Source organism: Euprymna scolopes, chromosome 23 (genome assembly GCF_053919585.1).
Source record: "Euprymna scolopes isolate OS-2025 chromosome 23, ASM5391958v1, whole genome shotgun sequence".
NCBI lineage: Eukaryota > Metazoa > Mollusca > Cephalopoda > Sepiida > Sepiolidae > Euprymna > Euprymna scolopes.
In genome coordinates this window covers 90,519,055-90,534,151 of record NC_136504.1, presented here as the reverse complement: position 1 = coordinate 90,534,151, position 15,097 = coordinate 90,519,055, and the positions used below count along the sequence as shown (strand labels likewise).

The following is a 15,097-nucleotide window of genomic DNA, read 5'->3' as shown; positions in this document are numbered from 1 at the left end:
GGTTTTGGAGTTCCCTTCCGGTTACTTGCTTCCCAAACTGTACTGACATGCAGAAGTTCAAGTGTAAGGTGAACAGACATCTTGCTGCTCAACTCCCTACATAGTATCCCTACAACTCGTGTCCCTGATAGTGCATCAAAGTGGCCCTATATCTTGTTTGGGGGTGGACATGCAACAAAATTTTTTTTTTAAAAACGCATAACGAAATGAACACGCGTACTCAACTTGTCCTCACACACACAAACAAAAAGTCAACTGTCACTTGTAAGGTTTCTCGGACACTTTGACTTCTCATTTTTCACTAACTCTTCAGCTTTTGTTTTCTTAATGTTGATAACAAAAATTAATGACTTTCGCCTAAATAGACGGTGTCATTCATTATTTTGATAAATTTCTATCTTCAACAAACTCGAATATTAAAAAAGGTGATTGGGTGCAGAAGCCAATTCGCATAACCAGGCGACATTGGCTAAGAGTAATTAGTGTGAAATAGATTACCATAACGAACCCAACAGCATAATCAGAAAAGGCATCACACCGCAGAGGTTTTCTCTTAGAAGCAAAGCCATTGTTGAAATGGCTTTTTTCCTGTGGATTGAAATATCTGTTGAGTCCTGTGCAGGTCTATGTAGTCCACTCTCCCAAGCTTTACTTTCTTCCTTTGAGAAGGAGTTAGCTTAGTGCTAGAGAATGCAGATGGAACTGTCCTGTCATTTTATGCAAGGCAGAGTGCTCTTCCTCAAGTGCTGGCTCTTCCTATCACATTTTCTGACACTTTTCGTGAGATAGAGATAAATATGAAATCCAAGAGTTATGAAATTGTTAGGCTAAATATAAGAAAACAAATGCCGTAATCTATCCCTCCACCCCCTAAAAAAAAACAAAAAAAAAAAAAAAAAAAAAAAAACACGCAGTAATACCAACAAAATGTTTATGAAGGATCTATGAAGTTAGAAAGAGTGACATTTGGAAGGGCATTAGTTGTACTGTATTGTTGAAGATTATTTTCTCTAGAACCACAGAAAAAAATAAAAACAGTTGTTATCAAAGAAAAATCATTAGTGAACAGCTGGTGCGAGAACGTAAAGTGAGCTGTGCAATTATTGAAAATGTAAATTACTAGAACTGTGAAAAGACTGGTCATTGAAGTGCCAAAGAATCCTACTTTTTTCTTGTGAATAGTCATGACTAGAGCTATGAAAAGAGCATATATCCGACACAGTTAGACACAGTTAATCAACCAAGAACCACATCACTGTATATAAAAACATACAAGATATCAACGGATACCCATTCAAGAGTCAAAACATGAAAAGAATATGCTGTTGTCATAGCCCTAGTAAGGATTCATAAAAATTATTAGTGAATAAAAACACGAATAAGAAGAATGAAAAGAATACAAAAATATATGGAGTGCAAATTGTGTTTCATGCATTTACATCTATATAACAGGGAGATAAGGGTAATCAAGTGGTTAACAACATGGACTGACAATATGGGTGTTCCAACTTCGAATCCAGTGCGTTCCACAAAAATCATTTTCACTTAAGACGTTAGCTACTTTCTCATGGTCCATCCCGTAAGCATTCTATGTGTCTCTAGAAAGAATTCTGAGTAGAAAAAATATCGGAAAAACCAATGCCAACAATAGAATCTTCAGATTCATACAATATTATGATGATGATCCATATTACAATAGAGTGCAATCACGTGTGTGCGCACACAAAGACATTATATATATATATATATATATAGTAGAACCCCAAGATATGGCATTAAAAATTAGTAACAAAATACAGTACAGTATATAATAAATATGTATATAATCAAGCAAGACTGTAAGACATGATCCTCAAGTATCTAAGATCTCTCTGCACAGGGGTTTGTCAGGAACACCTTGCATGAGGATACTTCACTCTACAAATAAACTATTACCAAATATTCAAAATAACATATGATAGTATTTGAAGCCCAAATAAACCCCCCTCGGTATGGCTATCCTACACTGACTTGTATGAAGAGTGGTGCCCCTTTTAAAAGTAATGTTGCCTATAGTAAAAGCATGAAGCTGGATAATCCACCAGACTAGATGAATTATTTTTTTGAAATCCTTTAAGACCAAGCGAAGCGACTAATAAAAACATATACTATAACACAGTTAACTGATCAGTGAATGAAAAGAAATTAATGTTCTTCCCGTCTTTACTAACTCAAAATTACAGAGTTGAAGGGGAGTTTAATAGAATATTTGAATATCTATGTATCTCAGATAGAAAGCAAGTGTCAACCAGAGGCAGTATCACCTTGATTTCTAAGAACTTCAAGTTCTAGTTCTCTTTTGTGTGTGTTTGTGTGTGTGTGTGTGTGTGTACATTTGTTTTACAATGGGGCATATCAGTTTATCAATGCGATTTATTAAAAATATTTTTTCTACAATTATTTTACAAAGATAAAAATGCATTTAAAAGTTAAAAAAAGAAAAAAAAAACACGAATAATTTTTTTTCAAATTTAAAACATAAGCGTAGAAGTACAGTGCAAGGGAAATAACTCGAGGAAAATATTTAGGTATAAATGGGTTATTTCCCCTGAATTTAACGCCTCTTAATTGGTGTTTAAATGACTCTTTATCCACTATCTACTGCAGCAATGTTAAACATTAAATCGTGTGTGTGTGTGAGAGAGAGAGAGAGAGAGAGAGAGAGAGAGAGAGAGAGAGAGAGAGAGAGAGAGAGAGAGAGAGAGAGAGAGAGAGGTAAGCCATTACAAATTACAAATGCAACACAAGTTTAAAACACATTACCGAGAACAGATCCGTTGGCATTCCCTGTTAGGCGTGTCTTAAAAAACTGGTAATAAACCAATATTTCATCAGAAAGAGGGAGTACAGTCAGAAGGTATGAACCGATGATATTTTACCCTCAAAAGAAGGGGTTGATGGTTCAGAAGTGCTCCTACATTATCACAGTGATGCGACAGTAAATTCCATCTGGTATGATAGCTAGCTGAAACTAGGTCTCTACAGTTAAAAACTGGAACATTGGATTATATAGAATCAATATTTCTATTTAATGCCAGGTTAGTTACGTGTATGCGTTTATATATTTGTAAGTACAGGAATCATTCCTTAACGGATTAACCGAATATTATGAATTTTGGAAGACAGCTGCCAGGCATTATAGTGTGCGTTACATTAACTTTAATTTTATGAAAACGGATAAAATAGAGGGTGAAAGCCCACGGTGAAAATTTTAATGCTTCTGATTCTTTATGAAATTTTTATATTAGAAATAAATTAATTAATATTTCCAAAGATTTCAAATTCTTTAGCGCATTTTAAACAGTATTGAATGTCATGATAGCATCACAATAGATCATTTTAAAAAAAATCGAATATATCAGATTTTCACTGGATTTGATCTCCAATCATTAGACAGCAATTAAGCAAGCCTTAATATTTTTCTTAAAACTACTTGAGATTAAATCTTAAACATTTTCTACAATCAAAATCATATTGAAGCCATATTTAAGTTACATACATGTTTGTAGAGATGTTATGACTAATTTAAGCAAGGCCACCAGATTCTCTCTCAATTGTAATTTGATCTCAGCACTAAAGTATATTTTGTGTTATTAACGTCTAAAAAAAAAAAAAAAAAAAAAAGCCGTAGTGTACACAAACCTTGATCAACTTATCTATATATTAATACGATAGCGTGTGATTTTCTCTGTCACGCTTACATCCGGGTCGTGTAATTCTTATGTACTTCCATTTCTTACCAAATATTCTTCATAATATTGGTTTCAGTTTCGATTATTACTGATGGCATTTAAGTCATCTATTTTTTTATAATTTTACCAAGAATTCCTCATAAGTTTTGGTTTCGGTTTCGATTATAGCTAATGGCACTCCAATAATCTACTTTTTAAAAATAATTTTATCAAGAATTCTTCATAAGTTTTGGTTTCGATTATAACTGAAGGAACATATATATATATATATATATATATATATATATATATATATATATATATACATACATACATATATATAAGTTTAGGATTCGGTTTCGATTCAAGCTGATGGACCTACGTCATATGGATATATATTTTATTTTGGAAATCGTAATCGATAGAATATTAACTATAATAATATATACGAAATCTGCAAGAATTAAATATATTTAAGCATACTGGGCTATGCTGGGCGTCCCTGCTTGCTTATATAAATACTTTTGCAGTTTTAACAAAAGAGATACAATAATATCAGTGCATCTCCATTTACGCTAAACATCTACAGAATGCCAGCATCAATATATTATATATGAATCCTGTGGAATTTCCACAGGTTCCATTAGTATTTAGAATAATAATAATAATAAATATTTATATATATAAGTAAATAAAGAGAGAAAATGTAGGTATAAAAAGTACATAGTAACATATATATAGATTTATTCATTTATTTAATAAGGGTATACATCAATCTATATATCTATAAAAGTGAAAATGTCTGTCCGTGTTTGTGTGTCTGTGTACATTTCCCTACCAAATAACTGTCAATTTTCTGTCTACAGAATCGAGCTTTAATATAAGTATTGAGAAATCCTTTTAATCGGTTTTCGGCCAGAAATGTTGATGTCAAGAGGTCAAAGGTCAACGATTTGACCTTTGAAAACTCTACCGAACTCCTCCGGCAATTTTGGGTCTAAACACTTGAAAATTTACATGTGGGTTACTTGGACATGGATCAAACTTTTTAATTTGATTTGAACCAAAAAATAAAGGTTAAGGGGTCAAAATTGAGGTCAAAGTTTAACAAAATTTGACATCAGCCAATTTCTGATCTAAACATTTGAACATTTATATACAGGGTATTCAGAGATAGGGCAAGTTTTTAATCGGTTAAGGTCGAAAATTTGATATACCAAGAATTAAAGTTCAAAAGATTTTAGCTTTGCAGTGTCTAGCACACTACTTAGCCAATTTTGGGTCTAAAAATTTGAAATTTTAACTAAAGGGTATTCAGACATGTGGCAAGCATTTTAATCAGTTTTGGGGGAAATTTTGGCTGCTAAAAGGTCAAAGTTTAAAGAATTGACCTTTGCAGATTCTACCAAATTCCTCCACCAATTTTGGGTCTAAAGACTTGAAATTTTTACATCTAGGTAACTTGGATATGGGTAAAACTTTGTATTTTGATTTGAGACCAAAATAATAAATATTAAGGGGTTAAAATTGGGGTCAAAGTTAAAAAAAAAAAATGACCTCTGCGGTTTCTACGAAATTACTCAGACAAATTTTGGTCTAAACATTTGAAATCTTACATAAAGTGTATTCACATGTAGGGCAAGATATGAACAGTACATAGCGCTCGGGCAAAGCCAGACTGAACTGCAAGTATATATATATATATATATATATATATATATATATATATATATAAAATAGTAATTTATAAAATATGTATGGCGATTAAGCTACACTGAATATTCCACGTTTCATCCACTCTAGGATTCTTCAGGCTTATGCGCAAATTTTGTGGTTGTCTGCCGCGCATAAGCCTGAAGAATCATAGAGTGGATGAAACGCGGAATATTCAGTGTAGCTTAATCGCCATATATATATTGAGCACTTTTGAAGTAAATACTTAAAGTTTACGCATAAATTTATACTTTTGTATATTAATTTTATGTGAGTAAATGAAGTAGTTATATATAATATGAAGCTGAACGTCTGTGTGTGTGTGTGTGTCTGGTCACGAATAGGCTCCTATATGGTTGACTATTATAGAAAACTGATCACATATAATGATAGATGTATCGAGACACAGGAATGGGTATGTTTGATCTGGCATAATGATGATTCATTAAAATTGTGGAGTCTGCATATGCACCTGGTCCACAAAGTATGGACATAAAAAATTTAAAAATTATAAAAAAACGTTTACAAGTGTTTTTGACATAGATGTACATAATACTTTGATAAGTATGTTTTAACTTAAATAGGGATGGTATAATAAAATTGTGGGGTCTGCATTCGCGCCTGACCTCCATAGAATGGAAATAGGCACAAACTTTAATAAAGACTTTTCATATCTATCTGCGTAAGTATACTTTGATAATTATGTTTCAGTTTGAAGAAATATGGTATCATAAAATTATGGGGGTGTTCGTTCGCGCCTGACCTCCATAGAATGGAAATATGTCACAAAGTTTAACAAGGTTTTTTAATATAGATCCACAGAATATTGTGATAAGTGTTTCAGTGTGAACAGGTATGCTATAATAAAGTATGGGGTTTATCTATTTTATTTTTACTTTCATCATATTTTGCTTTGGTTTTGATATCCCCAAATTGAAGCTATCTCTTTACTACCCTCCCTTCCTTTTCATAAGCTATCATACTTTCATAAATCAGAGTCCATTTTCTGTAGGCTGTTTTTGAACCCAGTCAACGAAGGGTACTTTTGTTAATATATATATATATATATATATATATATATATATACATACATATACATACACACACATTACTAGGTGGCTTAAATAAATTTCCAGACTTTTTCATATAAGCACTTTTATTTATAGTACACGCATGAAACTACTTCCCTTCGAAGTAATCTCCTCCTGCTGCCATGCACTTGTTTTACCGTTCCAACGAGTCTTGTGTCAGCGTTTCTATGATCCTTATCACAGTCTCTTTCATCTCCTCAATTATCTCAAAGACAACCTCTAAGATTTTTTTTTTTTTTTTTTACACAGTGATCACCACCTATCAAGGCCCGGAAGCCACTCAGGGATAAGGGTTATTGCAAGTACATTACGTTAGTGTGGAGATTTGATGAAGTGTTTACTTAAGGGGGCGGTTCATTAGGAATTTGTTAACATTGGACTTGAAGACATCCAAGTTGTAGTCCGGAGGGAAGCAGGCATACGGAACAGAGTTCCACAGGCGTGCAGTTCTAAGAAAGAAGCTTTGTTCATGGAATCCGCATTTTGATTTAGGCACAGATATAGAGTGGGGGAAATTTTTCACAGTGGATTCAGCTAGACGAGTGTTTTTTGTGAAAGATTGGTGAGGAGGGACCAGAGATTGGAGTTCAGACGAGCACCTGCCATGAAAATAACGATAAAACAAGGATAGGCTCGCAATGTCTCTTCTGTGGGAGAGAGGTTGCAGGGAAGAGAAAAGGGCATCCCCCCCCATTAAGCGATGAAGTCTATTTTGTACTCTGTCAAGGCATGATAGGTTGTTTTTAGCAGCTCCTGCTCAGATATGGCAACAGTATTCCATCCTTGGATGTACTGGAGCTTAGAGAATAGCCAAAAGTCACAGGGGAAAAGGTTTGAACTATAGAAAGGGTGAGGAACTTTCTTGATGCCCATCTTGATCAAATAGTCTGTGACAAGGATGGAGTTGTAGACTGGTGCAGTTTCCTGGTCGAAATGCCACTGACCAGATTTAAAGAATGCTAGCATCTCCAGATGGAATCTCTTCCTGAACTCCCTTAAAACCTTAACATAGTATTCCTTGTTGACGGTCTCTCCAGTGGGAACCAGTGCATGTAGATCATGTCTGTGCTGTTAAAAACTGGTGCCTGGTGGATTTGCTCTGTCTGGCCTTCTTCGGTTTGGGAGAGCCAGCATGCTACAACTAGGAACTGTCTCTTAGTCTGTGAGTCATAGCAGTAGATCCAGCTTTCATTGCAGCTTACCAGAGCATCAAGTATTGTAGGATCTGAATCGATCAGCTTGACCATCTCCCTGCCGTCATGACAAAGTCTTTTTTCTGATCTTGTCTGGGACCACTTTGTGCAAATCTTCTGCATCTTCAGTTCCTCGTGAATAATTGTGTGTACAGTTCCCACACTAATATCAAACTGTGCACTTATTGTCGCATGGTCCTTTTTCATGAACTTCTTTCTTTGACCAATCAACTCAAACGTTTTGATTTCCTTACTTCTCGCACATCTCTTATGGTCCCACACAGGCTCCCTGCCTTCCTTGAATCACTTATACCTCTCAAAAACTGATGCTTGATTTATCCAAGATGGCCAAAAAGCAGTCTGAAGCATTCCCTACGTTTCTGTGACATTTTTTTTTCAAGTTTAAAACAGAATTTTAGTACATATCGTTCTTCTAAAGTGTCCTAAATAAATCATAATCATAAAATTCGGTCAGCCATCTCATAAGATGAATAGCAATAACAAACTGAATTTTCAAGAGTCTACGACAATATCAAATTCCTGTACAAAAATGTCCGCAAACATTAAAGGCACCGATGCAATTTAACCTGAATATCGCAAAAAAAGTAAAAATATATGTGCTTCAGTTTGCTAGTTTATATAATTTTTTTTAGTCATCTACATGTATATGCCCGTATAATTAATTGAATATATCTATTTTAATTTCTTTTTCTATATATTTGTGTTAATTTATTACTAATTTAGTGTATTTTGAATTATGTACAGGGTGGAACAAATTTTTCGCCTCAAATAAAACAATACTACAGCTTTATTTTAAAACTTTTATTGAAAAAAATCAATTCAGGTAACTTGATTATGTAGTAGAGCTGACATCTATTCAATGTAGCCGCTTTCAGCCTATATCACCGCCTCGAGACAAGTCCGGAAGTGGGAGCATGCCTTTTCCATAAGCGCCAGCTAGAGCTAGGCAAATACTACATGGATGGACGTGATCAGGCTGGCTTTGATGTTGTGGGAGGTCAAGTTGGTGATGTATTACCAAACGAAGTAGTCCAGCGGGTTCAAGTCGGAGGAAGAGGAGGGGCAGTCAGAGAAGAGTACAAAGTCGTAGCATTCGTTCTGAAGCCAAGCCTCAGTCTTTTTCAACTTGTGAGCCGGTGCTGAGTCCTGCTGTCACACCATAGGTCTGCCAGCGACCACCTGATTGCACCAAGGGGTCACCACATCCAGGTACACTTTGGTATTAACTTTCAAGCCGACTTTGAAGATGTGAAGTGGCCTGATGTGGTCCTCACTTGAAACCACATCAAAGATCATAATCATTGTCGAAAACTTTGTTGAGCTGTGCAATCAAGTGTTGAACCGTCCCAATTTCCCTTTTTAGGGTGCTGGCAATGGTCCTGTTGTCATAACTTTGATCGGTATTGAGCACGAGTTGTACAACGGTGCATCTCCAATCTCGCTTATTGAACATTGTGTCACTTTCAGACATAATAAAAGGCTCCTATTGTTCTTGTGATTTGTGCACAACTGGTCTGCAGCAAAAAAAGAAAACTGGTTTTCATCAAGCGGAAATGGAATCATGTCTTTTCTAAAGTGATAATTTTATCGTTCCACCCTGTATATCTTTTAAGCTACTAAACTAATTTTTTGTGCAAATAAGTTGTCCAAGTAATCCAGATTATCACTTCTCATCTCAAAAAGTTCTGAAATAATAAAATTACACTAATTATGATATTTTCGTAGATACAATTACATTATTTATAAATTATGTCTAGAAAATAACACTGTGTTCAAAGAAAAATATGCAACGATACAGGGGAGATAACTCAGAATAAAATTCTAATTGTAAACCTGGGTTATCTTCCGTAACATTTTCATATTAAAATATACATCTATAACATCATGTAACATCTCTATTATTAAAGCACACTCTGTGGTCACTTCTCGCAGCTAAATTACGATTTCTAAGCAAAATAGTAACAAATTCTCACGGCCTTACAAAAATTTCAGAGGGTGTACGATAAAAATTAAAATAGAAAATCTCACTTCAATCTATATTCTTTAAATGTAGTAAAAAATGTGCATACATTCTATTTTTAATTTTTTAAAATTAGTTTAATTTATGGGGAGGGGGTTAAGTATAAAAATTATTTCAAGTCCCTGAAAAAAATATTTTCGCGATAAAAATCAAAACTATTTAAAAAAAAAAAAAATTACTAAGAAAAATTTTAAATCGAATAAAAACCCAACTTTAAAAAGATTTTGGAAGAATAAAGTGCTTAAAAATTAGTTTTTCTTTCACTCATATCTTTCGTATCCTGTAATTTTTTTTTTTTTTTTTTTTGTATGCAAGGACAAAAAATTTCACATCAATTTTTTCCTCAGCTGAAAATTTTGTAGGCAGAGTGTTTCGTATCTAGATGTCTAACTGCTTTGTATTAAAATCAATTGGACGTTATTAAATCATTTAAAGCATTATTTTTAAGGATAAACGCAAAGTTTTCTGACCTGATAAGTTTATTGTAAATACGATATGCAGCAGCTTAAAAAATGCATATATTCTATTAAAGATTATGACATGCTGAACATGCTGGCTTTAAAATCAATTTGGTATTACATACGAAATAAGGAACAAGCAACATTTTTTTAAAAATTAGTAAATATACTAGTATCTTGGCTTATTTCCAATATGGTGGTCTGTTTTATTAGCAAAGCTTAAACTGGGCGATAGCCGATATAAAAATATGAATGAAAAATAGATGAAACGAAAAGAAGTAAGGTCTTTTATTGGTTTTAATATGCTGAAAAAAAAAAATTTGTTTCACAAATTTTTTTTAGAAATATTTTGATTATTTGCAATAAATTATTTTATGTAATTTATCAATGACTCAGAGTTTTTTTTTCAGTGATAGAACACAAATAGTCGCATTTATAAAAAAAATCATCTTTTCAGCTTGCTAAGGCAGCAGGACATTCGATGAAACTTCATAATATTTGCATGTTCGTTTCAGAAAAGGTGATTTTATCTGTAGATTAATACGATAGTGTGTGTTATTTTCTGTGTTATGCTTACATCCGGGTCGTTTAATTGTTATGTACTTCCATTTCTTGTAATAAATAATTTTACCAAGAATTCTTCATAAGTTTCGGTTTCGGTTATAGCTGATGGCACTCAAGTTATTTAATTTTTTTATAAATAATTTTATCCAGAATTCCTCATCAGTTTTCATTTTGATTTCGATTATGGCTGAAGGAACTCAAGTTATATATACATTTCATAAATTTTTATTTCGGTTTCGATTCAAGCTAATGCACCAAAGTCATATGGATATATATTTTTTCATAATATATAAAAATCGATAGAACATTAACTCTATAATAATATATACGAAATCTGCAAGAATTAAAATATTATATTTAAGCATACTTAACGACCAGACTTTGCCGGGCATTTATGCTAGCTTAGATAAATACTTTTGTAGTTTTAATAAAAAGCTTCAATAATATCAGATCGTCTCCATTTACACTTAACTAATGCCAACATCAATATCTTACATATGAAGGAGTCGCCTGTGGAATTTCCACAGGTCCCGCTAGTTAATTTATTGTAAATTCCAATTTCTTTTTTCAGTTTTATTCAATGTTTGTTGTAACATTCCTGAAATTCTATTAACGTTAAACATTTTCACATTTTGATCAGTAATTTTTGTCCTTTGTTTTTTGTTTTTGTTTAGTTTTTGTGCACACAATTTGAACTGTTATCAAAACTTATTGTATAAATTTCAAACTGTTAAAAAGAAAAAAAAAAAACATCTTTAGAATTCCTACCTTGTGAAAACTCATGATGTCAGGGAATATGTTATGAAAAGGATGATGTTCAACTTACCCTAACGATATCTTGCATGAGGGAATATCGAAACATCCAATCCAACTTGATTTGATCATTCTCAAGTACATCCTGAAAACAAAAAGAGAAGAAAAAACAAAAGTTAATGCGCTCTTACATATAAATACTGTTATGGAGTAAGCTGATATACCTATTTTAGATATAATGGACTTATCAAGAGAGTATAAATATAATTACATTCAACACTTCATGGGCAGTGATTTGCGGCATTCATTTGACCAGTTGATGGTACATGCCAGTTGAGGTTTCAATTTTGAAAATCAGTCCAGAAGAAACTGGGTCATTTCGGTGGCCTTTTATCTGGTGAGATAAGGCATACCTTGTAGGTAGTGATAGGAGGTCCCCTCTCTAAGGCTTTGCTTGCAGTCTTTCAAGTGGATTAAGTGAATAGCATATTGCCTGAAGCATCCTGACTGGAGAATGCCGATAGGGCTACCCAGACAATTTTTAAAAGTTTGGAGTTCTCCTATAAGGCCACTAACTTGACTCTTTCCACTTTCCAACTTTGCCTCACAATCTTCCTGCAGTGGGAAGTAAATAACAGTGATTCGTGGCAGCAATGGCCTCAGTATCATGACGTATACTTCTATAACATACTTTTGCTAATACACTTTTTGTAAACTATACTACTGTGATTGGCGTCATTATTACTGGCTGCAAGGATACAACAAATGCACTAGCTGCAGTACCAAACAGGTTTCTCAACTTTTCTTGAATTTTATAAACAAGATTAGAAGTTAAAAACTTTTATTCAATATTTTTCATCCATTCTTCTGAACCCATGACTGCATAAACTATTGAAGATGAGAGTAAACGTGTTATCTATATGGATTAATGATTAAGTGAACTTAAATACGTTCAGTGTAGAAATACAAAAGTAAAAATCTGCTTTAATTCTTTTGCATATATCATGCAAACACTACCGTGTTTGAACATATGGTTAAATGTTAATTTTACTAATTTAGAACTGCTTTAAAAGCTTCACTGCCCACTTATTTTGTGACCAAATTTCAAACAATTTTTACAGTCCATAGGCCACCTTCTCAGCTATATTTTGTGATATAAAAATTTTTAATTTTCGTTCATTAAAACAAAAGTTATAACATTACTGGTGTTCAAAAGTTTTCAGAAAAAGTAAGGAACATGAGAGACGGTTTCTTCTGATTGGCTGATTCCCAACTCTAGACTAAAAATGATACCTGTCTTTCAAGCTCTACCCTAAAGGCCCCTTCATCTTAAGATGCCTCTGCATCATGCTATGTAAGACTTTAGAGGTCAAACCTATTTTTAAATTATTGTTTGTGTTCTAACTTTCTTTTCTATTAAAACATCTTAACATAAATAATTTTATTTGTAAATATTTTTTTGTTATAACATTCTATTTTTACAAATATTATAATTATCACAATCATTGACTAGCACACGTTCAGCACTGCCCTACCAATATCTAAGAGTTCAATCCTCAGTGTGGGGGATACCAAGAATGGCACTGCGAATTAAGTCTTCAGTTCTTATAGACTTATTGTACCATATTGAAATTGCTATTTAGAAAGCTATTCTTAACATTGGGAGGGAAATGTGTTTTATAACTATTCTGTACTTTCACCTAACAATTTAATAAAAAAAAAAGGTATTGTAAAATTGGAATTTAACTTGGAAATATTATTTTAAAAAGAGCGCGGTACAATAAGTGCATAAGTACCAGATTTCTATCCGGTCATGGTTGATGGAACAAGAACACACTACCCACTTTGCATTAAACTAAGGGTTCCGTTTGAAATTCTATGCAGATTTCAGAGTTGGACAGAAAGATTCCCAAGTTTGACAAGACGCACCTGAAGAACGGAGATTAAATCGGCTGAAACGTTGTGAGAATAACACTAAAGATGAGAACAGTAATCCAAATGATACAAATTACTGATCCTCATCTAAAAAATTTAGAAACATGATTTTTTTTTTTTTAAATATTATCCGCAGTGTGTAGAACATTGATCCTAGCTAAAAGGCCGAACATGAAACAGGTTAGATAGATTTTATAAAATCACACAATAAATATTACATGGATTTAGAGGTGGACAATAGGTATATTTTATAGTTTTAATAAATATTGAGAAAACGAGGGCGAGCTCCTCAAATATAAACTGCTCGTGTTTAATTATTCTGTAGAATAAATTATTTTTTAGTATTTTCTGTCCATTTTTTTAGCATTAAGAAATATTTTTTGAATAAAAATCAGTGTTTGTGCAAAACAGTGGATTTTGAAACAAACACATTTCAAGTGAAACCACCATTATGTACACGTTATGTCAAAACTGGTATAAATTCCAAAAATTACAAATTATGATTCAGTAAAAAAAATAATTACAAGTAAAAATGAAATTTATTGAGCTTATTGATTTATAGTTTTAATCATGTTTTAATGTACCTATTTACTATGCCTCCCCACGGGACAAAGTTAGAAACCAGGGTCGTTTTTTTAACGTGGAGAAAAGGTACAAAAATAAAAAATTGTCTCAGCCGTGAAGGATTGCTCCTCCACTGAAAGAGAACGAGAAATGGAAGTGCCGCATCTGAAGAACAGATACTACACCCTGATCCCGACCAAAATGCCAAGTAATCATGTTTTAATGTAGAAAAGTCCTCAAAATCTAACAGTAACTGAAACAAAACTGAGTTATCCCCCTTGCTTTCAATTAAAATCCGTTATTTCAAAATAAAAAAAAAATGTCAAACAGGTTATTTTTGTATAAACTAGATCAAGCACATTTTCAATGATTTTTCGTAAATTATATTAATGAAGAGTAAATATGTAATAGTGTGTTCACCTGAAATTTGTTTGTTTCAAAATCAACTATTCTGCACAATTACCTGAAAATTTTACAGAATTATCTTGTTGGCTTTAAAATTTTTCTATCAGAAAAACGAAGTTAACAAAAATCGCGAATTTGTACATTGACTGAATTATCTCCCTTTTACTATGGTAATTCGGTATCTTAACTTCTAAGGGAGGTTACTTTTTTATTAAGAATTGTAAAATAAAATATTTTTTCTACTTTATTTACTTTATTTAACAAAGTTTTATAACATTAATAAAAAAACAATGTAAAATGCAACGATATTGTAATTTTCCTCAAACAAAATATACGAGTAATTATGAGAAAACTGATTTTTTTTTTTACTACTTCAATAAAATAACAAACAAATATTTTAGATTCCGAATTGCCAAAATCTTTTTATGGCAAATAAACCTTTTATCCACCATTATCAATTATTGCAAGAACAATTATTAACACACAAATTTTTAAAAAAATATTACGAGTCACCATACATCAAGGTTAAATGTTACTCGAGATAAAAAGGTTAATTCTATTTGATGATGAACAATATCACGAGAGGGTTGAACACAATGAATGAAATAGACGTAATTTGATTAATTAGGAGGACAGCTTCAGTATTTTTTTGACATTAAAATTGAAGATG

The 15,097-nt window shown here is 32.7% G+C and overlaps 1 protein-coding gene across 4 annotated transcripts in view; it reads right to left on the bottom strand.

Moving 5' to 3' along the window:
* LOC145246048 (atrial natriuretic peptide receptor 1-like) overlaps positions 1 to 15,097 on the bottom strand; it is a 1,646,502-nt gene that overhangs the window by 162,027 nt on the left and 1,469,378 nt on the right. For all 4 annotated transcript variants that reach the window (XM_080107889.1, XM_080107890.1, XM_080107891.1 and 1 more), the window contains one exon: positions 11,597 to 11,668. In XM_080107889.1, the coding sequence (XP_079964015.1) occupies positions 11,597 to 11,668 (72 nt within the window). The remainder of the gene's footprint in view (positions 1 to 11,596; positions 11,669 to 15,097) is intronic.